General features: G+C 40.2%; 2 protein-coding genes across 3 annotated transcripts; one reads left to right on the top strand and one right to left on the bottom strand.

Moving 5' to 3' along the window:
- Window positions 1-561: 561 nt before the first annotated feature.
- On the bottom strand, window positions 562-15,200 carry rbms1a (RNA binding motif, single stranded interacting protein 1a). Of its 2 annotated transcripts, none has more exons than XM_085149234.1 (14): window positions 14,581-15,200; window positions 12,524-12,663; window positions 9,891-9,949; window positions 8,756-8,847; window positions 7,629-7,786; window positions 6,858-6,937; window positions 6,620-6,720; window positions 6,337-6,386; window positions 6,146-6,236; window positions 4,649-4,699; window positions 3,753-3,854; window positions 3,077-3,145; window positions 2,744-2,818; window positions 562-760 (listed from the first exon to the last, which is right to left on the bottom strand). In XM_085149234.1, the coding sequence occupies exons 1-13, from the start codon at window positions 14,629-14,631 to the stop codon at window positions 2,750-2,752; spliced, it is 1,113 nt and encodes a 370-aa protein (XP_085005360.1). In that variant the 5' UTR covers window positions 14,632-15,200; the 3' UTR covers window positions 562-760; window positions 2,744-2,749. The 2 variants fall into 2 exon arrangements, with proteins under 2 accessions (XP_085005360.1, XP_085005420.1); XM_085149294.1 differs by lacking the exon at window positions 14,581-15,200 and adding an exon at window positions 13,963-14,573.
- A 3,566-nt stretch (window positions 15,201-18,766) lies between these two features.
- psmd14 (proteasome 26S subunit, non-ATPase 14) lies at window positions 18,767-22,460 on the top strand. Its single transcript, XM_085164883.1, has 11 exons — window positions 18,767-18,903; window positions 19,680-19,742; window positions 19,996-20,067; window positions 20,155-20,274; window positions 20,439-20,509; window positions 20,719-20,869; window positions 21,025-21,132; window positions 21,679-21,753; window positions 21,837-21,962; window positions 22,077-22,139; window positions 22,282-22,460. Exons 2-11 carry the CDS (start codon window positions 19,695-19,697, stop codon window positions 22,378-22,380), a joined length of 933 nt encoding a protein of 310 aa, XP_085021009.1. The 5' UTR covers window positions 18,767-18,903; window positions 19,680-19,694; the 3' UTR covers window positions 22,381-22,460.
- Window positions 22,461-26,879: the final 4,419 nt, after the last annotated feature.

Here is a 26,879-nt window from a genome sequence, read left to right as displayed (position 1 = left end):
AGATAGCGCAACGCTCAATGGAAAGCCTCGTGATTCCACACACACCGTTTTGCTCAGTCCGATAAGAAATGTGACACCTGATCAAGTTTTGATGAAACAAGGTTGGAGAATGTTCGATATCACGTAAGGAAGGCACCTTTTCCAATAGTAAATTCCTAATGAAATGGTCACTCGTATCAACTGTCGAGTGCAGTTTTCTGAGCTGTGGCAAAGTCGAAAACCAAAGTGAAGTTATTTTAAAACTTCAAAATTCAGTGCAAACGAGGTCTGCAAGGTTTTTGTCCATATACCACGAATAAAGGAACTATCAAATCATAGAAACCTTTATGGGATAAGGAGGGAGGGAGTGATATCTCCATCTCATGCATTTATTACCACATCGTACTTGAATGGGGAAGGTGAAGGTGAATGGGCACAGGTGGGGATGGAGGGAGGTACGGGGGTCATCTGGCAAGTGTTTGAGAATCCTTGAAAAAGAGGAAAACAAGAACAGCATTTTGTATTTTTTTTTTTTATCAAAATAAATCTTGGTTTTTCTTTTTTTTTTTTCTCCTTTCCCCCCCCCCCTGTGACTCGCTGGCTGCTTGAGTCTGTTTACACTGTCCTCATTTTCAACTACAAATGTTGGGGCTGTGCAAAAAAAAAAAAAAAAAAAAAAAAGTTCATGTTTCTGGTCCAATCAGCAGACGGAGACTGTTATTCCTGTGATGTCATCAGCAACTTCCCACCTGCCAAATGGCTCACCAAACAGGAATGTGGCCTGAAAGACAGAAAGCAGAAACAGAGATATAAAACTAGATTTTTTTTTACTAAACAGTGGCCACAAATGTACACAAAAGTACACTCAACTGCTACAGGTCAACTGCTCCTTAACGCAAATATCTACCGTATTTTTCACACTATAAGGCGCACTTAAAATCCTTTATTTTTCGCAAAAATCGACAGTGCACCTTATAATCTGGTGCGCCTTATGTATGAATTCTGGTTGTGCTTACTGACCTCGAACCGATTTTATGTGGTACGCGGTGCTCAAAAAACTGTCAAAAAATGTTTTTTGGTAAGCTATGAAGCCGCACCGCTAGATGGATTGTCGGAGCATTACGGCTCCCGTAGTCAGGAGCCTCGCAGAGTAATCTGGGTCCAAAACTCTGTTCGCTTCAAGTCTCAAAGTCAAACGAACACTGCGGCATTACTGAGAGTTAAAAACCCTCTAAATTCTTTCATCTTTAATAAAATGATCAGCGTTTCTGCTTTACCGAGTGTAACAATTAAGTTTAACATCCAAGCATCCATAAAACCAGAATTGATTAAATTTAACGGCGTTAGAAATCAGCAGGAAGTTAGCTCGCTAGTTTCCACCTAAACATGATATAGCATGTTCTGACTGAGAGATTGCTGAAAAAATTAAAACGTACAGCTCTGCTACCACTACCAATACAAATGAAGACAGAAAACTAAACAGCAGTGACTTTTGTAGGGTTACTGAAGTGGGCTAGCTGGTATACAATGATGTGCTACGTGATCGCTAGCAACACAGCTATGTTAGCATAACATAAACACAGTGAAGCTGGAGGATGAACGCTAACTTTTTCCAATCTATAAAAGTTAACGTGAGGGTTCCCGATGGTTAAGGACAAATGCAATCTCATTGCAGGTTGCTGTAAATGGCCCAAACTTCAGTCAGGAGAACAACTGAGATAATTCATCCACAATAAGAGGTCAGTCATTAATATACTGCAACAACATGAGAATAGAGCAGCTGTGAGAGAATACAACATTAATGAATCAATGGTACGGAAGTGGAGGAAGCAAGAAGAATGATTTGAGTAAAGTTTGACTTATCTGATTTTGTTTCGCTTAATGCGCCTTATAATCCAGTGTGCCTTATTAATGAAAACAGGCCCGTTTATCGGCAGTGCGCCTTATGGTCCGAAAAATACGGTAATTGGCCAATAACATAAATAAGTTGACTGTACTCAAATGCAATCCGCAGTCAACTTATTTCCATGTGAAGATGACAAAAGTGAAGAAACTGGCTGTGATGCTATCATGTTAATATGGAACCAAAAACTCAGAGGGATGTTTCCAGCAACCTGTTGAATCTGTGCCGCAAAGACTCAAGGCAGCTCTGAAGACACAAGGGGGTCCAACCTGGTACAGGCAAGGTATAACTAATGAAGTGGCCGGTGTATATCTATAAACACACTTGAGATTTGAACAACAATCCTGAACGTCCGGGTGCAATTAATCACTACAGAAGTCTCGTCGTTCAGGGTGGCCCATTGCTAGCTAAACCACAGGGTCGCACAAACACAACAGTCAAAGGTTAAATGGAGCATAGCAGACATAACAATCACAACCGACTAAATTAACGATTTGAACTCAGACATATACATTCCCACGAGTCTGTAATCTACATTTTCAGTATGTTTTTGATCTTGTGGTAAATAAGTCAGTGGGGCTTGACTCAACAAGCCTTTGCTAAGGTGTTATGTGTGCACTCAGGCAGCCGAGTGAGGCCCAACTCTTAACTTAATAAAAGAGACAACTGTAACAGAGTAGCTTATATAAACATTTACAGTACTTTGCATTCACACAAAGGTTTCTCCTCAAAAGTTTTGTATCATTACAGAAATTCATCCCGGGGCTTTATTAGGATGTCCACTTGACTGTTACGTGTCAGTGAAGCTGCTGAAGTAAACACTCAAGTTGTTGAGATTTACGTTGGGAAACCAAAGCATACCTGCATCTACTTGCTGAGTTGACTGTAAGGGGACGAGTTGTTGGAGGAATCCACTTGCTGCGGCGTGCCATTTTCCTGAAAAGCAAAACATCAGCATCTCTCATTTAGAATCTGATAATAACCATCCTCGCTGTGTGTGCATTGAGATAATTGATCGTTTTAGAGGACAAGCACCTCAAAAACAACCCAGGCCCTTATGAAGGACAGACCACTGGACTGGCTGTTGCAATTTTGTTTAAGCGGTTTATTGTTTTAAGACATACGACACCGTTAAGACAGAAGCTGAACATTTTAAATGAAAAATTGAATATGATAAAGATAGAATAAACCTACTGGTGCTGCCTGCATGGCGGGATACTGAGGCATGTAAGCTCCCTGGACACCTGGGTTTGCTGGAATATACTGAAAGATAAATTATTTTCATTTTTTTCTTAATAGTATATTACCTATGGAGATGCATGAAAGACAGTTAGGTGACTAAACTTTATGTGCACAGCATTTTCAGGATGACAACGTTGATCCACAGGAGAATGTCAAAGTTTGGTTGACAAAAAAACCCTCCTGTAACTGTAGCAGTTAGATGCTCATGTTATGTTCTTATAACTGCATCTGCATATCCCCAGATGCAGTTATAAGAACCCAAAACATCTGTCACATATGAATGAATTTAACTTCCTTAACGCGCAAAAAAAAAAAAGTGTCTTCTGGCTCAGACTAAGTAATAAAAGTGTGCCAAAGGCCCTTTTATAAAAAATTAACATGACCTTATTTGCAATGATGACACACACACACACCACACACACTCACAAGGTGCAATTGCCAGCTATACTAAAGCTGGTAATAACCAAAAATAAAGATTTCATCTTGCCAATTCACAGATATCTGTGCACAGTGTTGCAATCATAATCATAATTGCTGCTAGTGTTCTGTTTAATGGTAGCACAGATTTCATTTGATTAGTGCTGTGTGTGTGCATGAGAGATGGACGATATCCCAGAATTCCACTCACCGCTCCAGTGTTTCCCAATGACAGCTGGCCCATCTGCTGAGTAATCATGGCTGTTGGGTGCAGTGACATGGAGGGATCCACAGAGGGCGACATCACAGAGGCCTGAAAACACAAAGTGGCTCAGTTTTGTGGCACACGTCACATGAGTCAAGTCGTTTAGATAAAAACAGCAACACCACACAGGGAAGGCAGTGATTGGTACAAAAATAACAAGTGTTACTCTCTGACATATATACGGGTCAGCACAGGCCAGCGAGCTGGGGAAAAGGACGGGCTTTCGAAACACATCCGTAACACTAACTGTGACGGTGTAGTAGTTTCAGGTCAAAAGAAAACGCTGCACATTCAGAACATTGTCTCCTATGCTAGTAAATTATGCAGAAGGTGTGGTGTTGCCAGCTCTAGCCAGTTTTCAGATGGAGTATTGCTTTAAACATGATGCCCTCAGGGAACGGACAATTTCCTAACAAAAAAAAAATGGGGGAGGGGGCAGATCAGCAGAGACACTTGTTCCACTGGAAACCATCTGTTGGAAGAGTCAAAGAGTCACAAGACTGTCTCTGCTTCAGGCATTTCCTGCTGGATCCAGAAAGCGGGAGAAGGGGGGGGGGGCAGAGGCTGGAAGCCTCTTTAGTTCCATTTCCCTTTCATACGCAGTCCAACACACACTTAAAGCATGCAGCGGCTATTTCCCAGAACTTGTCTCAGCCTCTGGCCTTCTCATGTGTTTGGGGAAGTTTTGTAGCTGGACTTGACTGCATCAGCAGAACAGGGGGAATAAAGTGACACTGTGAGCGGCTATGAGCTCAGAAATTTAGCTGCAGTGGCACCACACACCCATTTCCTGTGCAGAGAACACGACGCAGTGTATAAAGCCGCGGCTGCAGCTGCCTTACCGGGTGTTGCATGATGTATGGTTGATGTGCCACCCAAGAATGACTCTGCACCTAATGACGAGAGAGGCAGAATGAGAGACAGATGTAAAGAAAGAGGATGAAAGCAGCAAAACGTGTCGCCCATTTACAAATGCAAAAACATTTATCTCCTCTCCACCTCAGTAGTTTTATTTGTGGACTGTATAAGAGTAGCTCTGCACAATTTACAGTTCAGAAGTAATGGATCATTTGATCCTTTGGCCATTTTTAATATGAACATCTACCACTCTAAGAATGAATATATATGACAAAGAAACTAGGATGCATACTAGGATAGAAATTGAATGATTCTAACAGTCTGAATCACAAGCCACAGGCGAATCAGCATAAACGCCATCTATCATCATAAAGACAGCACACTCCTGTTCAGACATAAGAGCCCCAGTAATATCCAAAGCCATCATCTTTTTAAGTAAAAGCCTGGTTGCTTCTCTTGGCGTGGCACTAAGCACACCAGTGGCTTCATAACTCCAGTTCTGCCTTCAGTACTGAGCCTAATCATCTCCATTAAGGAGTTCATATGCCTTACTAACAGCCTGGGTTAGGTCCACCCTACTTCTGCTGAACTGCTCTTTTCCCGAAAACCCTTTTTTTAAAAGATTTGTTTTTATAGTTTTTTTATAAGCTTAAGCTGATTTGTTGTTGTAATCAGCTGCCTTCCTCGTAAGCCTGTTAGATGTTAAACAGTTATCACTTAAATTTGGTATGGGCAATATACAGGAAAGCTCTGGCAGTAGAAGATCATAGTGTTGCAAATGTAAAGGCATTGCTTTCTTGGAAACAGGTTAAGAATCTATTGGAGTTCGTAATTAACTCCTCACGTGATCCGAGTATCTACTACACAGCTCTTAAAACTCCGAAGTGAATTTATCTGCGACCATCTGGCAGGTGAAAAAAAAATAAACTCAAATCAAAACTTAAATTTATCCCTCCTGTGCAAGTGACAGACCTTTTCAGTGGTTTGAGGTATTTTCCAACACAGAATGTCATTCATTAAAACTCTTTGGCAACAGGAAGGAAGACGTGAGAATTCAGAGAATCCGTGACTCAGAGATGACGACTGTGCCTGCTCAAATGATGAGTTTGTTCCAACGAACTCCTAAGCTTACTGTCAGATACCACGAGTTCTGTTCACACATTAAAAAAAAAAAAAAGTAAAACCACATGGAGCTTCCAACGTCTGAGGCAGCCCAGGAAAATTACATTCATCCATCCATCTTAACTGATTTAGCATGTGGGTGTTGGAGGGGTGGAGCCTATCCCGGCAAGCGTTGAGCAAGAGGTGGGGTACACAGTGACTAGGCTGCCAGTGTAAGTTGCATATACAAGCAAAAAGACCCACCAGCCCACACACTGTAACCTCAAATGTGGAATACAGAGGAGCGGACAAGTATCGAGAAAGCAGTTCAGCTCTTAGAAAGGATTTTCTTGGCCCATTAAAGGGATATTGTGCAGTACCTGGTAAGCAGAGACTGGAGACATGTAGGGAGGCATTGTGGGCTGCACAGTCATTATCCTGTTGGTGACTGGATAAGGAGAGGCATAGTACCTAGGAAACAAGACAGCATTTTACAACAAAGTTTGGGAATTATGAGGCTAGTAAAGTGTGAAATGAGGGCATGAACTGTTATAACCAGAGTGCAACTTACCCGTTCTGTATAGCTGCTGAGGAGGGGTCATAAGTGAGAGTCATTGCCCCCTAAATAACAAAACCAGACAAAAAGGTAGAATTACATAACTGAATTATTAGTTCTTACTACTTTAGCGTAAGAGTAAAACACCATGAAACCATAATTGGTGAAATTACCCTTTCATTTCAACGGTATGGCTCAACAGACCCATACAATATTCTTGATAGACTTGTTAGAAGAAGATTGATTCTCAGTAATAAAAACGAGGTCGCATACATGCAAGATAGATGACATTACGTACTAATCTGAGATCCGCTGTCTGTCCGTTGGGAACAAATCCGCCATGAGCATGTTTCTTCCTTTGACTGTCAGCAAACTTACACAGCAAGGGCTGAGAGGGTGCTGGGGAGGAGGGATGTGGAAAAAAACGAAAAAAACAAAAACCCTGACATGTTAACAATCACTCAACAATTATTAATCACCGCCTCTGTGGTTTTCATCTGTGGGAAAGTATCCAGAAAGGGGAAACTCTTCCCTACCCAGAGCTCCAGAAGCCGTCTTGATAAACTTCCCATTGAAGTGGGAGATGACTGCATTGCACTGCTCTGTTGTGTCCATCCTGATGGAGGAGAGGATGAAACAACAACAAAGACTCATCATCAAGTGACACAGAGATCATCTAAAGTGAAATCTTCTTTAACGCAGTGATGCTGGCATGACTGGAATAACTCAGATTCTTGTTTTTGTGACCATTTACATTCTGTAGGGTTTATAGCCAACAACCGGCATAGATATGTGAAGTGAAACAGGAGGCAGTATAGGGTTATATGTCCAGTTATCTATGACTGCTTTGGGTTTTGCACTGTAACGCCAGATTCTGGAGGAACACAGACAACACAAACACAGCCTGTATGCTTCGTGTTTGCTGTTACTGACAGCAGTGTTATGCAAAAGCATGTCTTACACAGACAATGAGCCATAACTGACTCTATTTAATAAGTCTGAGGGCAGAACACAGGCTTGTTTGCTCTATATTGCAATAAAATGGTACCTCAAGTGAGCTATTGTATTACACAATGTCAAAAGCAAACGGTAACAGTAACTAATGCACTGTTAATTCTATGTCTAATAAAGGGAGGCAGGTTACAGATTGCTGTGCTAGGACAGGAGCTGCACAGTGCCACTGCTACTTCATAACGCAATTTATCATCATAGGTTTGCTGAAGGTTTATGTTGCACCTCCTTTAATAGCGATCGAACAGGGGAAAAAAAGAAAAGAATGTTCTTTCTGTGAGTCTCCTGTGACAGACCTGGCAAAGCCAACACCTCGGCTGTTGCCGCTGTAGTCTCGTAGGATCCGCGTGGAGACGACCTGACCAAAGGGCTGCAGCATGTTCTCCAGCTCTTTCTCATCCACAGACAGAGGCAAGTTGGAAATGTACAGATTTGTGGGGTCCTGTTCCTGCTGCTGCTCGTGTGGAAAGAGACAGAAAAGAAGAAATGCACTGAATGCTTTAGCATCATGTCAGGATAAAATGAAATCAACACTCACAAAGGCTGTGTTGTGCCATTTCTCTACTGACAAATGAATGCATGACAAAAAATAAATAAAATTCTCTGCATGAAACTTGCCTGGGCGCAGATCAGCTAAAGTGTGGTTAATGGCTAGAGGAACATTTGGTTAAACAAGCTCTCCTGCACACACAGACACACACACACACACACACAGTGTTACACACTTCATCCGCACTGTGCAGCAGCTCAGCGCCTCCACAGTCTTCCCTAGAAACAGCAGGAGAGCGGCGTAGCCTAGCTACTGCAACACACAAACTGCGTTCAGCCATGTTTGCTCCAAACAAAGCAGCTACATGCAGGTCTCCAGTGAGCCACCGCACACCAGTGAATTCTAACCCGTGAATTCAATCACACGCAGCATGCATGTGAAAGGGAAAGGACTGGAAGACATTTGCCCACTATGAGAAAAATCACAGATATTATGCAAAAATATCCTTGTGTGCTTTACTTTCAACTGGCCACAGAGGCTCGAGAATGCCTCAACGCTTAAAGTGCTGCTATAACAGAGCACTGCTGCAGATATGTATAAATAGCAACTGCAAATACCCAATAGCAGTAAAGTTCCTGGTAAAATTCTGTATAGTGTATAAAGGATAGTGGGTAATGTGTTGCACTGACAGGTTATTTGGCAGAGAGAGATGTGACATCTGGTTTCTACAGTGAAAGTAAATGGGGTCACGGGAAGAACAGCTTGTCAGCTGAGGTCATGTGACCGGTCTAATGTCATTCCCCAACACACAGTGGACACAAGCGTGCATGCATTAAAAAAAAAAAAAGGAAGAAAAAAAGCACAACCCTAAAGAGATGTTCGCAAGCATAACAAATATGCACAGACATGCACATGTGCATGTACCAAACTCACCTTGGCCATCTGGGCCTGTATGCCGCTGGTTTTCAGAGCATGGACTGCTTTTAAAGCAGCCGCTGGGCTGTCAAAGTCCACAAAGCCGTAACCTGGAGTTTGCAGAATAGTATTTACATCAGCAGTCGGTAAGTGATAACATCACTTACGGGGATATATATATATATATATATATATATATATATATATATATATATATATATATATATATATATATATATATATATATATATATATATATATATATAAATTGCTTTTTCTCGTAAATACAACAACATATTTTATACGTGAAAGAGTCATAAAAGAAATCTTGTAATTGAGATGTGTGGGAAATCTTTTAAAGGAATTGCTTTGGGAAGTCTGCTTATTCATTTCCTTCCCCAGAGTTAGACCAGAAGCTCGATAACACTAAGATCCTTGAGCGGGTAAGCTCGGCTAAGAATAAACACTAAAAACTATACTTGGCTTTGTTGAAAGATAAAAAGATAACCGTCTACCAGGACCTCTTCAGAATGAGCAGGATATAATTAATGCATTGTATCCTGTTTATCTGTGAAAAACCTTTGGTTTTCAGCCACCTTTCTGTAGTATTGAAATCAAAATGCTGTACTATTCCTTTAAACCGGTATCTATGTCTCACCCACATTCTATGCATGCCTTTTCACCATTTTCTAGAGCATTCCAACAGTGTGAAAAAGATGCAGTACAGTATGTTCTGCATTTTAAAATGAAGAAAGTTTTTCCGTATTTTTTAACAGTGCATTGAATCTTACCATCTGCTTTCTTATTATACAGCCAGCCATTATGCACTGTTTTCCATTTATTTCCATAAAGTGTAAAAATCTGTTAAATCTATTTGCGGAGACTCTGTGAAACCTCTGTGATACTTATCACACTTCTGTCTTCATAGTGTTAAAATGCAATGAAGATTTTACCAATCAATCTACACTTTCACCTGCGAAGCAAAACAACAGCACACTTGTGACAAAATTATATTCACAGTTGGCTTCAGGTCATCACTGATTTATAGGTGTGGAAATTCAACAGTGTTCACGTGTTAGGTGGCTCTCTGTACTTAATTTAAAGTTGAACTGTTAGTATATTTTGGCAGCTAGAACTTATTGATCTCACTGACCTTTACACTTGTTGGTTGTCTTGTCCAGGATTGCCTTTGCAGACTGAATCTTTCCATACCTGCGTGCACAAAAGATGTGGACTACTGTTAAAGACAATGATGAATCAACAGCTGAGACTGTTCTCATTGTGTATTATTTAAGGAAAGTCAGATTTCTCTGGATTTGTTTCCAGAGAAATCACTACATGGAGAGCCTTCATTCAACTTTACAGTGAGGTTAAAGAAAAGAACAGTTCACAGGACGATTAAACCACACAATGTGTAACTGGTTTCAGTTTACATGTTTCAGGCTTTGCTTTATCTCTGACTTTTCATTCAAGTTGAACTCTGACACAAACTGTGAGCTTCTCTACCCGCACGCCATACACACTGAATGCCTAGCTTACATCACCATTCAGACCTTGTTGCTATGAAAAGCACTTTCATTTCTGCTTTGTGCTGCCAAACACCACTGGGAACACGAACAAAACACAAGCAAACATGACACAAACAGCTGCTGTTGCTGCTGCGGGTTACATGAGTGGACGTCCTTTTCCATTTGCTTGTGAATCAGAAGGAAAAAGATTGGACAAAACAGCACTAATTATGGCAACCCACCACATTAACCACTTAGACTGGCGTCTGTACTATCAGCACGTATAAGGCATTCTCACCAGTTGAATGAGGGTTTCGCAATCTGCTTTGCATACCAAAGATGAGCTGCGACTTTTCTATATGTTTCTTTATAGTGGTTGGCACCTTTTATGTGGACACTACGGTTAAACCAGCATGGTTTTTGCATGTCTGCATTGATTTTTTGGCATCAAACAGCAAACAGACTTTTATTTTTAAGAGTGTAATATTTTAGTTTAATTTCAGTAACTATTAAACCACTTATGCTATTTATTTAGCATATTCAGGAAAGGTCTCTTCTTATTGTATAGGAAACCAGTTATACACAAAATAATAACAAGAAATCATAACTCACCTCTTTATATTGCATTCAGACTCAATATTATGCAATAACAGGCAGACTGCTAGGCTTTACTTAAACGAATTACTATCCAACAACAACGACTGTGTTTGTAGTGTTGGTGCCTTTTGGAGAAAGTTTTAAGAAGTGTGCTGAATATATGGTGAATGAAATATTCCTGTCACCAAGCACTGAGTAGCAAAAATCCAACCATCCTGCCCAAATATGGTCACCTCTGGCTTCAAAAACTGAAGATTGTAAAAGCCGTAATATCAAAGCAGGAGTCCACACAACACAGGTGGTGTTTGATGGCTAACGCTATCTGTTAATCTGCTTAGCTTACTACAATGTGATGAATTGAAAATAAATATATATTCTGCCCAAAAGAACAAAATATGTCTCATGTCCACTCTTAAATTCTTACTAATTAGCTTTAAAAACCTTAAATGTAACAATTTCATGCTGTGCTGGTACAGATGTTAGCTTTCTATTTTCTGTTCTTTGTCCTAAGACAAGCTGACCCTGACCATAGAAAGTATTGAGATTTTGCAGCCATGAGATGTCAACTTATCTGCCATTTTTGGACGTGTGACAATCATGCTGACAATTTAAAGTTAAGTGAATAAAACCCCAGATACACAGGCCTAAAGACCGGTCTGCGACCATCTGACAACCATCCATTTCTTGGGAAAAATGGATTCCCTGACCGATAGGCAAAAACTTTGTTGTGATGGTTTTTGGTTGCTAGCAGAATGCTGCAGTCGCCTGTAGTCTGCATGAACCCAGCTAGCTTGTCTACCAACACTGGCCAACTATTCTAAAAATGGCAGTAGAACTGTGAAAAATGCGCCTTTTGAAATGTCTTAGCTAGACGAACATTATTCTTTTCCAGTTTATGTTGCACTTTTTCAGGGTTTACTACTTGGCTAGTAGTTAACAAGTGTTTGCAGACAAGCTAGTGACCAAAGCAATTGCTAAAGGGTTTTTCTTGTAGTACAAGAAAGCAACTACTTACGAAATGGTTGGGGAATATAATTTTTTTCCCCTTTTGATGTCCAATAAAGAGGACAGCTCTTGAACAATGGAGCTAGCTTCTAGCTGTGAAAAGTGAATCTAAGGTGGAATTACTTTGGATTGTCTTTAACAGCAGGGGACGACTCTTGTGGTTCCAAGATAAATTTTGGGCTGGATAGAAACCCCTGGACTGGGACCTCGGTTAACATGTTCCTGATACATTTATGGTCACAATTGCTAGTTTCTGATTACACTGAACAAAAGATCAAATTAATGCTGCAAATTTAAACAGCAGGACGATCATGGCGAAAACACTCAAGGGTCAATAGCAGGACCTGTGGATCAGTGATTCCCAGTGTGTGGGGCTTATCAACCTGGTGAACCACTGAAGTGCTGCTCGTGTACCATAAGAAATCCTTACATAAAAAAATTAATAAATAATTTTCAATTTTGTGAGTTATTTTAGCGCAAACTACTTATATTTTGCCTTTTCTGGGCCATTATCTGAGCCTGAATTTGTCATATATTCTTTCAATTAAAATGTATTTTTAGAAACTGTTGCTGTCCTTTTTCAGAGCTACTATTCAACCCCTTTTCATTTGCAAAGTACAATAAGTGACAAACCATTAGTTTGCACAGCCATAAGCGTATATGAGCACAAACTCACTGGTGACAGAGTTTGATCAGGTCCAGGTCTGTCGTGGCAGGAGGCAGGCCACGGATGTAAAGGTTAGTTTTGCTGAGCTGCTCCAGGCCTGTGCTGCTGCTGCTGTTGCTGCTGGGACTGGACGGAGTCATGGGGTAGGACTGCACACAGGAAACACACTGTTAGGAAATGTACGGGAGCTGGATAATCTAATTTAAACTCAGGTCAAGCGTGATCACAAGAACATTTCATCAGTGTGACAAACACACAGGGAAAACGCTGTCTGCACTAGTCCATGCAGTACTCGTCTAACATCAATAAGCACTGCTCGCTAAAGAGCTGCATTTCAGTTGGTTTTCTACAGCGAGACACACCTGAGACCACAACAGGTCCGGTGGTAGCAGAAGAAGGACTCAAGGATTGGCCAACTTTGAGCTGCTTTTAGGTTATTTGCTTGTATGCCACTCACATTCATTTTAAAGAATAAGGCTTGCTAAACATTTGGTGAGTTTGCAGTGATGCCGATCACAGAAAACTCAACAAATGTTACTAATTAACTACCCAGTTGTGCATAGAGGTACCTAAAATTAAGCAATCAAACAAATTAAATTATTTAAAGGGACAGCAGCCTAAAAGCAGCTTTCCTACATCTTGAATATGTTCTTATAATAATTTTGTACGTTTCCATATTTCCATCGATGCATGAGTGTTCTTAACTCGCTTATCTGACTTAGGGTCACAGAGGAACTCCTTGAATTCTCTACCTTTTCTTAAACTGAGTAAAAGGTTTGCCCTTTAACCCTTAAGCTGTAAAAAGACAAATTTCCTGTGCATTCTTATAGGTGGGCCTTTGGGTCTGACATCAGACAGACACTTCCTTTTTTTTTTCTTACTTGCACGCCAAACCACACCACTGCCCTGCAAAGCATTTCCTTCCCTTTACTCATTCATTAAAATCCCCCCACCAGCCACCGCAACCCTCTCCAGATCAGATCAAAGACAAAGCGTGGTAAAATAACACCATCTGTCCATAACCGAAATACAATCCACATTTTAGGAGCCAAAACTGTGCACATGGGCCAAACAAGGCCAACTATGGCTAAATGTTCATAGCAGGTATTATTCTTTCACACGTGAAGACCTGATTCCTGTGGCAGGAACATCTGTTAGGTCTCTTATGTGTTCAAGTAGAGGCCTTACACTTTTGTTGGTGTGCAATTACAAAGCTTAAGTTAAAGCAAAAAAAAAAAAAAAAGTCCATCAAAGCTTCTCCATTAGAGGGCAGCTATGGTATATTTTACACGCAGGGCCCTCTTATAGCTGATTAAACACCTACACTGAAGACTCATTCTCCCCCTGAAGGGTTTCATAGGAGATCGGATTCACATCCCCGTCCTCAAAGTAACGTACAGTACCTTCCGATGAATATATATTACAAGAAAATTGAACCCTCGCTCCACCTTATCTGAAGCAGGGTTCACATTTCCGTTAGCGGCAGAGGTTAAACACCCGCCGCCTCTCTCCTTCCATCTTCCATCTTCAGATGGAAAAGCACAGGGGCACGGCCTTCATTCAGACCAGCCTTTTCTCTTCACCTGAGAGGTCAAAAAGAAGAATGCAGGCAGGCAGGCTGCATAGTTCACCCAGCACACTGACATTCATCCCAGCTCTCTCCCTCTCCCTCTCTGGATCCAACCAGAATGCATTAACCTATAAAATGGACTACAACCGTCATGCACATTGACCAGAGTTGGCCAGCAAGGTTATACGGACGTAATAATTAAAGTATCGGTTGTACAGCTACAGATCGGCTCGGATTTTATCTTTATTTTTTATTTTTAATCTCTTCATCTTATTAGGTTTCCCCTTTTGACAAGTGCTGAGAGCAGATGATCTGCTTTCCAAACGGGGTTTAATTATTACCAGAATGTGGCGTGAATGCATGTAAATCCTGAAATGGCTTTCCAATGTCATATGCTATCATTCACCCCATTTTCTCCCCCCAAAGTGTGATTTTAAAAAAAAGTAGGAAGAAGGGGGAAAAACCCAATGTGTGTATGTGTGTGTGTTTGGCCTACCTGCTTACGATTGGCTGTCTTCGGCGGGTTGCCCGTGTTTGCAAAGATCATCCTGGAGGTTACAGATGGATTTTACTTCCTCCCCCCCAGAAAAAAAATTGCACCGATGAGAGCCACTATAGAGACGAAATCCGAGCGGGGTTCGGGAGCCTATCAAATAGCCAGTCGCTTTATAACATCCGCATCATGAACGGCTGCTGGACACTTTAAAAAAGAAGCCTCGGTCCCGCATAGGTATACTGTTACATCTATACAGTCAGATGCACACCAGGCGATGGACCAGCCCTCCGGTCCGGTTCATTGATCTACGACGTCCTGCTGCAGACCGCTCGGCAGTCCCACCTACTACAGACTAAACCATCTCCGCCTCTGCAGGGTGTTTGACATCAAATAAACTGCGTTGCCGCCACCTAACAACTCGCAGCTTACGCTTGCTTATTGCGATAAACGGACGTGTGGTGTCTGAGGCTCGGTCGAAATTCAGACACAAAGCGGGTTTGGGTTTGATTTTGGGAAGCACAATCAGTTTGGGCTCAACCCTCGCCGCCTTTCATGTTGTCGTCGTCCGCACATACCAAGCATTCTTCACCCCCACCTCCTGAAACCACACACACAGAGTTGTACACACACACCCTCTTCCTCTTTGTACCCTTCCCCCCGCCTCCCCCCGACACACACACCCCGTCCAACATAGGCTAGTACATGTCACAGAAGTCAGGATGCAGTGAAATATAAGCAGCCGCCACCGGCCCAGAGACGAGGTCACAGTTTCCCTGTAAACCGCACAATGTGGGACGGAGGCAAGAACACAGAGCAAATATTGAATTCAAAAAACATAAAAACATGCTATTGATGTTTTCTGGAATGTAGCCTGGAAGGCTTCGTGTACTTCATATCACATAATTATGAGTCAGAAGAAGAAATACTTCTTCTTTTTTTTTAATTGAACGGCTTTACAAGATTGATGAGTTCATGAACCCTTCGTAAAAGTGCGTTTTAACACTAACCACTTCACTGAATGATGGGAAAACAGGAACTGTACCTTTCTAGATTCTCATCAACGGCTTCATTGTGTATTGAAGACTTTATTTAAAGACCAAGCGCTTTAAAAGTCCCCTCCCCCGTCTCCTACCTTTAAGGCCGAGAATTTTATTCTAAAAAACAACCAAACAAAACCAAAATGTCTGTACAAAAATCGGAAATTTTGAGTAAAGAAATCTTTTATTTATTGGGCAAATAAACTTCACATCCACACAGCAACAGATTGCTTCTGTATATGGGTCAATTTACAGTCATGGTAGCCTAGTTTGACATAAATAGTAAGTACAGTACCGCAAAATGACCACATTTACCACAGTGCATTGCCTTAATTGTGTAAGAAAACGAGTCCACAACAGTGTGCAGGTCATCAGAATCTTTTCAGGATTGAGTTTGAGTTTTTCACCTGTGCAAATGATGCAGGGGATTTCAGTGTAGAAAAGAAACAAGCTGCTACAGAAAAGGAATAAATAATAATAACAATTAATAAACACATAGAAAAACGGTATGATGCTCTTTTTTTTGGGGGGGGGGGGGGTTCTAAAGAAGGAAACTGCGATTTTCAGCATCGTTTCTGCCTTTGTTTATAATAATAATAATAATAATAATAATAATAACAATTATTATTATTATTATTATTATTATTATTATTATTATGAAGGGATAATAGGAAAATGATGGCATACAAGCCCGGGCCCAATTACCAAGAGGTTTTTGCACATATAAAAGGGAGGAAAAAAGGAGGAAATGGTATCAGAGACCACACACATGTAGATGTGTGTTGTGGATTTGTTGGTTCTAACTTTTAGAGCATCCATTTTACCTTTTTTACTTTGATCTAATTACACTCATTTTGCATTCACATACAAATGTTTAAAGGCTCAAAGCAGTGCCTGCCTCTAGTAGTCATCCTGCTGCAAGTCCTGCTGGAGATTTATAAAGCAGCTCTAAATCCAAATCCCATCAGGGTGCAGGGAAGCTCTTAAAGCATCAAATTTCTCTTCCTTATTTCCTCTGCTGGTAGGATTAAGGTTTCATGCTGGTTTTGAGTTACAAGCCACTTCTGATGTGACTTGAAAAGTCCAATCATTCCTATCTGAACAGTCAGCTGCACCATTTGTTTTCATAAATGTGTTTGTGCACTTGTTTTTATGAAGTTAGGCCATGTTTGATTAATAAACCCAATACATCCAATGTTCTGGTGACAGATGAGGTTTCACAAAAGATTCAAATGTAGATGAGTCAAATCTGTGTATTTTTTCATTCTACTTTTTTTTTTTAAAGCTCTTCTTTATAAATAATTAAAATATCCAGTAGGTCGATTGTTCCATAGAATTTATTTTTAGTTTTCTGAATAATTCCTCCAGATGTTTTAAGAATTTCTTCTCTCCCTGTTTTCATCATCATTTTTGGTAGAATAATGACTGTGTGTATTAAAACTATAACAAACAATAAGCCAGCAGAAAGCCCTGAAACAATGTACTTTTGAGGCAAAGTTAATAATGTATGCCCTACTAATTTAGCCCTGGATCCCAAAGGTCAGAGAAACCCATCATAAGGAAGCACATCCTGGTTAAGACTGCTGAGTGTATTGAACTGTGTTGATGTAGCAGGGGGTCCTGAGGGTTTGAAGAGGGAGGGGCTGAGGAATGTAGATGATTATCTGCTCTGTCCACATCCACCAAAGAATTAGGGAATTTGAAATACCCCCTTGGCGCCATCAGCGTGGCAGCTGACACGTCTAGCGTCGCAGTGTGGCTAGTAACGGTGCTGGGTGAGATCATACGAGTTGTTCTGTAGAACTGGCTCCTGTCTGGCTAGAATACAGGAAACAAACAGAAAAGCTTTTTCACAACTCCAGTAATGGTGTGGTTTGGCTCAGCATTTGCGGCTCCTTTGGGAGCAATGAAATGCTTGATTGCTGAAAAAGGAGAAACCATGAAAACATCACAGCAGTCTTCAGCCTTTATATAAAAATACTATTTACTTTATACACTACTGTTTTCCATAGAAATGATACTGATGTGAGGGCTAGAGGTAGCAACTGGTTAGATTCATTACATTTAGAAAATACATAAAAAGGATTTGTTTGACAGCACTCATTGGATTGATCAACACTTAGAGCAATGGGAACAATCATGGATCTCAGTGAAGATCTAAGAAAGAGAATTCTAGAGTTACACAAGTTGGGAAGGTCTCTTGGGCCATTTGTAAACAGCTGCAGATTCCAGGATTATCAGTAATTTGAATGTGTTGCCACTTTGGCAAGTTCTGGAAAAAGAAACTTTCACCCTCAGATGAGAGTAAATTGGTTAGGATGTTCAGAAACCAAGGCTCACGCCTTCTATTAACCGAAAGCTGCTGGAAAACCAGTGTCACTGTCCACAGTGAAGCTAGTTTTACATGGCCATGGGCTGAGAGAAAGAAGCCCCTGCTCCAAAAAAAATCTAAAGCAAGCAAAACGCCTTTTAGTCGGATGAGATAAAGTGACAAGAGGTAGGTAGGTACTGAGGAGTGAAGGTGAGGCTTTCAAACTAAAAAAAATGGACTGACTGTCAAGCATGGTGGTTGTAGCGTCATACTCTGGGGCTGTTTTGCTGTCAGTGGTAAATGGATGGAAGAATAATAATGAAGGGCTACCTCCAAATTCTTCCACTTCTCTTCAAATCTAATTACATCAAAAACAGTGAGACAGTTCAAACTTGGTTACTGTTAGTTTGGGTTGACTTGATGGCTAGCAAAAGCAACTGGTCAAGGTGCTGCTTGTTAATAGACATTTTAATATAAGTTGATGTGTATGTTTATTGGTGTCCAAAATTAACATGACAGTCATGTCCATGATGAGGGTATGTAAATGACTTCAAAAATATGTATATATTGACAGAAAGATGAGCTGATATATAAGTAGCCATAATTCAGCTGGTTAGATTAACAGAAAAGTTAATACAAATAATAGATTATAAAGAAATTTGGTATAAATCTGGTTCTTCTTATTCTTGTTGTTGTCGAATTCTGTACATAATCGATTTGTTGTCCTAAATGACTTCACATGCATAACTGTGGCTCCCTCCAGTGTCTCAATGTCGCAAATGCCAGTCGGGCTCCACCAATGACTGTAGAAAACGGTTTTCTACAGTCATTGGGCTCCACCAATATACGTCATTAGTGCGACAGTTACTCTGTGGAAAAAAGACGATTCTGGCTGATTCATTGTAGCCGGGTGGTTTGTTTCGGATACGACCAGAAAAACAAACTCTTCTGAATACCACACAGGTCTGACAGCAGGTAAGTGGAGGCAGACGTTCAACACAGCTCACAGAAGTCATTAAAGCTGATGAAAGGGGATTACTGTAAACAATTTGTTAATCATTTTCTTGTACTAAACAGTGCAGGCTAAGTTAGCACAAACAGGCTAGCGCTAGCATCACGCTAATTGTGTCCGTGAACTCAGCTAAAAGCAGCTTAAAACAGTAAACAAGCTAAAGCTATAGTCATCAGCCACAGGCATGTAATGATACATTAACTAAAACATAGGAGCCGATAATGTTTTATCAGGCTTATGATGTTGCCGTATTGCGTTTGACGATTATGGGTGAATTAGCACATTGAAGCTAACTGTCATTAGCCTTTCTGCGGAATATGGATATTTGATTAATTAATGTATTTTTTGTGTTACTGACAGTGCAGTTTAGCTCATTTTCTGCACACAGTGCAAATAGTCAGAATTTTCTACTCGAGTCTACTCGTTAGGCCTACGTACACTGTATACATAACGTCTAATCTCATAAAAACAAAATATAACCAAAATATAAAAATAAAATATGTATAAGGTCCATTTATTTTAATGTTAGCAGTTAAATATAAATTTAGACTTAGGTGATATATAGGTAATCTTATTAATTTGGAGATTGTCCAAACAGAGTAAAATCTGATCTCTATAAGTTTGCTTTAAATAAATGTGGACTCAAGGAACTATTACATATAACTCTTTATCTTCACAAACCATGTCCTGATCACGAGTTTAACAAAGTTTTTTTTTTTTGTTTGTTTCTGTTTCTCAGTTAACACATCTCAGTATGGACCGGCTGCTTAGGCTCGGAGGTGGAATGCCAGGTCTTGGCCAGGTAACCTAAAGATAACCAACAGTATAACTACATTACATAAAAAATACACCGGCTAAAGGGGAGTGCTTATGTGCTGCAGGTTTTATCAGATGGTTACTGCCATTAAATAAATATTACCAGAAAAAAATATAATGCATATGCACATTGTATGCTCTAAAATTCTAACTGATACCTGGAATGTGGGGATTAGTAAAAGCTGCTGCTGTCTTACAAAAGCCTGAACTAATAAAAAAACACTGCTCCGCCTCCTCAGGGCCCCCCAACAGATGCACCTGCTGTGGACACAGCAGAGCAGGTGTACATCTCCTCTCTTGCCCTACTCAAGGTAACACCTCTGCACCACATCATCAGCAGTAAATATATGATGTCCATAAAAAACCCCATTTCGATGACTTTTCATGCTATTCCTCAGATGTTGAAACATGGGCGTGCTGGTGTACCCATGGAGGTCATGGGATTGATGCTGGGAGAATTTGTTGATGACTACACAGTGCGAGTGATTGATGTGTTTGCCATGCCGCAGTCAGGAACAGTAAGTTAATTTGTCCCAATCTCCTTCTCTAGATTACCAAGAAGTGCACAGTTGGATAATAAACACATTGTTTGTATCATGATATGACCAATTTTGAAATAAATTTGTGATGATTAATGTTGACTTTATACTTTTTCACAAAATCACAATTTTGTGCCTCACAGGGTGTGAGTGTCGAAGCAGTGGATCCTGTGTTTCAGGCCAAGATGTTGGACATGCTAAAGCAGACTGGCAGGTAACACGCTAATACTTGAGACTATATAAAATGAATAAAAACACATTTCAAAAGGACAGTTTGATCAAATACCTGCTTAGCTAGTAATTGATGCATAAAGTGAAGGCTTAGAAGAGAAAAAGAAAAGTTTTTATAAAAAAAATTACATTAAATATCTCTAAAATCATATTCATATATATCTGCTGTCCTCTTCCTGTGCTGTTTAACAGACCAGAGATGGTGGTGGGATGGTACCACAGTCACCCTGGGTTTGGTTGTTGGTTATCTGGTGTGGACATCAACACACAGCAGAGCTTTGAGGCCCTGTCAGAGCGAGCTGTCGCAGTGGTTGTTGACCCAATTCAGAGCGTCAAAGGCAAGGTAGGGATGAGTGGGTACCAAGGAGAAACCCTCTAATCAGCCTCTATTATTTCAAGTGCAGCGCACAAGATCAGTTATTAAGTGAGAATTCATAATGACTTAGTGATGATGATCGTTTAATTGTGAAACGTTTTTTCCTCCACTGTCATCTTCAGGTTGTTATTGATGCCTTCAGATTGATCAATGCCAACATGATGGTGTTGGGTCATGAACCCAGACAAACCACATCCAACCTGGGTCATCTGAACAAGCCTTCAATCCAGGTAACCTGCTGTTTTCGTTCTTAGAACATAGGTTTTTTCTTAAAATCTCCTAACAGATGGTAGCAAAGTGTATTGTTATCTCCAGTTTCTGAACATCATATGCAAAGTAATAGTCACTCATGCTTCTCCATAAAATTATGTTCAGTTTTCTTTGAATATTTGCAGATAACATCAGCTGTTTGATGTTTTGTTGTTAGTGTTCAGTTAGCCTCAACAATCAGCTTGTTATAACATGAACAAACACAATTCAGTTAACTTTATTTACATGCAGTTAAATTGTTGTATAACAGCATAACCTGAGGCAGTTGGCACTAGTAAGGTTGCATTCAGAGAGACGTGAAGAACAGGAACAGCTGTGCGTCCCGCCATTCCTCACACTTCATTTCCAGCCATTGTATTGAAACTAAATCAGTGTAAAAGTTCTAAAGAGGATTTTTTTGTAAAAATTCAAAACAAATCCAGTGTTAGGGATTTTTTTGTGCAATGTTTGTTGACATTATCCAAAAAGGAAAAAAATGCTTAACTTGATGTTTCTTGTGTTTTCAGGCCCTGATTCACGGACTCAACAGACACTACTACTCCATCACCATCAATTACAGGAAAAATGAGCTGGAGCAGAAGGTTTGAGTCTCACAACCTATTAAAGAGTTATTGCTTTTTAAAATTTGTGGTAGAACATATTAAACATGACTTTTCTTATTCAGATGCTGTTGAACTTGCATAAGAAGAGCTGGATGGAGGGTCTGACCCTGCAGGACTACAGCGAGCACTGCAAGCACAATGAGACCATCGTCAAAGAAATGCTGGAGCTGGCTAAGAACTACAATAAGGTGTGACTTGAAATAGTGTAATTCAGCAGATAATGTTTTATTTTATTTTATTTTATTTTATTTTTTTACCATGCTGTTCCACAATACTGACATACTGTCATATTTCCACCTCAGGCCGTTGAAGAAGAGGACAAAATGACCCCCGAGCAGCTGGCCATCAAGAATGTTGGAAAACAGGTAGATTTTTGTATTGTTTGTATTTATTATAAACTTTATTGAAACCAGGGAATTCTCAAAAAGGATCTGAAAATCTTGACCCTGTGGTTTACATTTTTCATCTTTTTAAAATTTTTTTTAATGTTTGTTATTTAATCTTCAGGATCCCAAGAGGCACTTGGAGGAGCACGTAGATGTTTTAATGACATCCAACATTGTTCAGTGCCTAGCTGCCATGTTGGATACAGTAGTTTTCCAGTGATTGGGCTGTGTGTGTGTATAACTGTTAATATTACAACCCTTGTTTTCTTTTATATAAAATAAATGTATGTATGACAGTAATTCCTGTGCTTGTGTCTGGACTGACTTCTAGTAAACTGAACTTGTTAACAGTTACTGAGGGAAGTTGAACCACAGCAAATACACCACAGGGAGAAATCTAGTTTAATTAACGCAGGGCACTTGGAAAAGCTTAATCCAAGACAATGTTACAAATATAAGAACAGTAAACTGTCAGATGACGCGATGCAAAAAGTGCCCACTTGTAAATAAGCAAAAACATCCCCGACTATTTATTGGAAAGAACCAGAAATGTCAGATTAGGTTTTATAGCTGATGTAATCTGTCAGAAACTGGAGTCCGGTTGACTGTTTGCACCAAGCAGTGCAGTCTATTAATCAGTTATTCTAAAACAGATTGTAAAAACAACTCTGAACATTTGATAAATAAGTGCCAGCACAATATACACGACCACCTTACTCCTGATGCTCAACTGTAGCCTTTACAGAACATTCAAGTATTAGCAGCCAGATGTTTTCCGTTGTTGGAGGTTTCAGTAGCTTAAAACAAAAAGTGGAAAAAAAACCTACCATGAAGTTACTGCTTTTATACAGAATATATTTTACAGACATCACAGAGGGCAAACAACTTTGTTCTTTTGTGCCAAAGCTTCTAATATCACTGAGCTGACTCAGCAGAGACTGTATGTTCATGTAACGCCTCTCTTGACCATTAGATGGGGACAGGGTTACATGCCACAGGGCCAACAGCCCCACCTTCAGTATTAAAATCAGTTGACTGCTGACCTGGTAAAAAAATGGGCTCCTTCCTCAGGGTCTACAGCTCTTTCTGTTGAAATGGTTGAGAATCCCCAAAACTATAATGCTCTTATATAAAATACATTTACATAATTCAACTAATGAAGAAACAAAGGTTTATATGCATACGCTCTTATCCACACAGAGAGAACTTTAATTCTTTTTTTTCTTCTGTACTGTACTTATGGAAGTAAAGAAATCAAACCATTTGTGAGGCGCAGACTTAATTTGAAGCTTTATTTTGCGGGGTTTTAAAAAAAGTTTTGGACTGACATTTTTTTATATGAAGGGTTCCATTTTCAGGAGATCAAAGTCAATTAGACCATTAATATATTTTTCACCGCCTTCAAGTGCTGCTTGTTTGTGGACCTCTCTGCCTTCAGGTTTGTTTTCAGGAGCTGCAAAGCATGCTTTGTTGAGTTGAAATGAGGTGACTGACTTGGACATTGAAGAGTATCCAATTTCTGTGTCCTTTTAAACTCCTGTGTTGCTTTCACATTTTGCTTTCGGCCATTATCCATCTGCACTGTGAAGTGCCGTGGGATCACTTTTGCAGCATTTGGCTCAATCTGAGGAGAGAGTACAGCTCTGAACACTTCAGAGTTCATCCTGTGACTTCTATCAGCAGTCACATCATCCATAAACACTGCCACTAAACAAATACTACTGGCATCCACACATGCTCATGCCACAACACTGACAGATGTTTTACAGGATGTTTTTCGTCATCTTCTTTTCACTCCCTGCCATTCTGGTACAAGTTAATCTTGGTTTCATCTGTTCAAAGAATTTTTCCAGAACTGTGCAGACTCTGTTTTCTGGGAAAGTCTAAGCTGACCTATTTGTTGTAGAGTACAGCTCTGCATTTTGCACCTTGTGGTAAACCCTTTGTACTTGCATTTATGAAAGCATCTCTCAGTTGTAGACTTTGACAGTGATAACTGGACAGATGTTGTGAAAGGTTTTTCTTGACCAAGGCAAGACTTGTTTGCACAAAGTCAGTTTACAGGAAAAATATGTGTAATAATTCTGTTTCCCTGTTTTTAGAAAAAGACTAATCAGTGAGACTGAAAGGTCCTTTTTACGGTGGCACGGTGGTTAGCACTGTTGCCGCACAGCAAGAAGGTCCTGAGTTCAATTCCACCATCAGGCTGGGGTCTTTCTGTGTGGAGTTTGCATGTTCTCCCCGTGTTTGCGTGGGTTCTCTCCGGGTACTCCGGCTTCCTCCCACCGTCCAAAGACATGCAGTTTGTGGGAATAGGTTAATTGGATAATCCAAATTGTCACTAGGTGTGAATGTGCGAGTGAATGTGAGTGCGAACGGTTGTCTGTCCCTGTGTGTTGGCCCTGCGACAGACTGGCGACCTGTCCAGGGTGTACCCCGCCTCTCGCCCTATGACAGCTGGGATAGGCTCCAGCGCCCCCCGCGACCCTGAAAAGGATAAGCGGAAGCGAATGGATGGACTAATCAGTGAGACTGAAAGGTCCTTTTTAGTGTGATTCTGCTGACATTTGCGTCACTTCGTATGTGAATCAGCGGCGAGGACATGGAAAAGAAACTGCACAGATAACAGCTTTTCTAGAAAGGAGGAACAAATAAAGTAATGATGTATTACTAGACCTTGGTATGAACTGAGAGGCTGCACGAACTGTAAAGTTTACAAATTATGTGGCTGAACATATAGCATCTTGACAAAGACCTCATTCTCAGCTTATGCAAAGGCGTGTATATGTGTGGGAGAACTCATTTTCTAACAGCAAAAGCTGAGCCTAACAGCCGATGCTCGTCTTAGTTCATTAAAAAGGGAAAAAAGACAATGGGTTCACAGGATCACATCAACTCCAGTGATGGCGAAGAATGTGGAGCATATGGTCTCGCTCCTCTCTATCTAATATATACTAACTGGACAGATAGTTATGACAGTCATGGTCTCCTGCCCTTCTGTCAACCTTAAGGTATTTCAGGCTACGTCATTTTTGCTCCTCACCAAAATCTCTGCAACCCAAAGCTGTGAAAAATGATTTTTTTATAAAAAAGGGCTGTTCAATTAAACAGCACACTCAAAGACAAATGACAAAGCAAGCCCACACATAATTCAAAAGAGTTTGATATCAAAAACATGACATTCCAAGATGTATTTTACAGCTGTGCAGATGACTGGAAAGCATTTGTTTTCTCAACTGCCTGTCCAGTTCCTGGTTGCCGGGAACTGAAGCCTCGTCCAGCTGTCATACAGTGAGAAGCATGGCACACATTGGACTAGTCACCAGGTCATCACAGGGCTAACTCGCGCACACACGTGCACACAGGCACGTGCGGACACACACACACACACACAGAATAATTTACCCTCAAATTCACCTCAATGTCCAATTCAAGATCACTAGTTGACCTAACTAAATATCTTTGGATAGTGGGAGGAAGCTGGAGTACCCTTTCAAGATCTTTGACCTAAATTAATGAAAAATTAATGAAAAGCCAACAGGAAATCAGTAAAAGCCTGGCGTTATTAATAATTGATAACGACTCAAGCTGTAACTTTGCAAACATCAAAAGGTATCAGTAACATTCTGTAAATGTATAAAATTAGAAACATTTCAAAGTGTCAGTTTATGTAAGAATGCGGAAGGATGATAATCCCTGGTTATAAACGTTACCTTGTCTTTCCCTTCCAGAAATTCTTCATGGGGTTATTTTGATGCAATCACACACTCAGCACTCTATTGAACCGCTTGTTAATGTAAATATCAAGTCAGCCGATCACATGGCAATAACTCAGTGCAGTTGATTTAAGTGACTTTGAATGTGACGTGGTTGTTGGTACCAGACCGGATGTTCTGAGTATTTCAGAAACTGCTGATTTACTCAGATTTTCCATCATCTCTAAGGTTTACTGAGAATGATTTTTAAAAGAGAAAATATCCAGTGAGAAGCAGTTGATGAGGGTCAGAGGTCAGAAGAGAATACCCAGACTGCTTAGAGGTGATAGAAAGGCAATAATAACTGAAATAGACAGAAGCAGAAGCAGATGCCATGACCATCTCATTATGAATGCAGATTATACATATTGATGGCTGCTTCCCATAGCATAGAGCATCCCAAGGGTGCAGTTGACACATCTACAGTGACTGTGTGATGTTGTCATGTCAATATGGACATGGATATGTTACCATCATTAGGCTCCATAAATGCTAAAGAGGTAAGTATTATTTCTCAGTTACAGTGAATAGATAGAAAATAAACTGTAGGAAACTAACCAGAAGAAAGAAGAAGAGAAATAACAAGTTGGTAACTTCCTTAGTGCTTGGAGGATGAACCGTAACATTACATCAGTGATTACTGACGCAGATTCTCTCAGATCTTTGATGTCACCAACAGGCCAAAATGTTTACTTTTTGTGAAAGATCTCCGTAAGAGACCTCCAATGTAAGCTCCACTGTGAGGTTCATGTTGGTGAGCTTTTATCTTTCATCAGCTATTAGACCAACAGAGACCATCTTGTAAAAATATTATGTTTTCACACCCAATAAAGACATAGTTATAGTTCCAGATAACAATGTTGTAAACCACAGTGTATTTACACCACAATGTATATTTAGAAACCAAAATACAAGCCTACAGAAGTAGCAATAAAATGCCTAATTACTATTTATATAAGTCATA

This window comes from Neolamprologus multifasciatus, chromosome 1 (genome assembly GCF_963576455.1).
Source record: "Neolamprologus multifasciatus chromosome 1, fNeoMul1.2, whole genome shotgun sequence".
NCBI classification, from domain to species: Eukaryota; Metazoa; Chordata; class Actinopteri; order Cichliformes; family Cichlidae; genus Neolamprologus; species Neolamprologus multifasciatus.
This window is presented reverse-complemented; position numbering and strand designations above follow the sequence as displayed.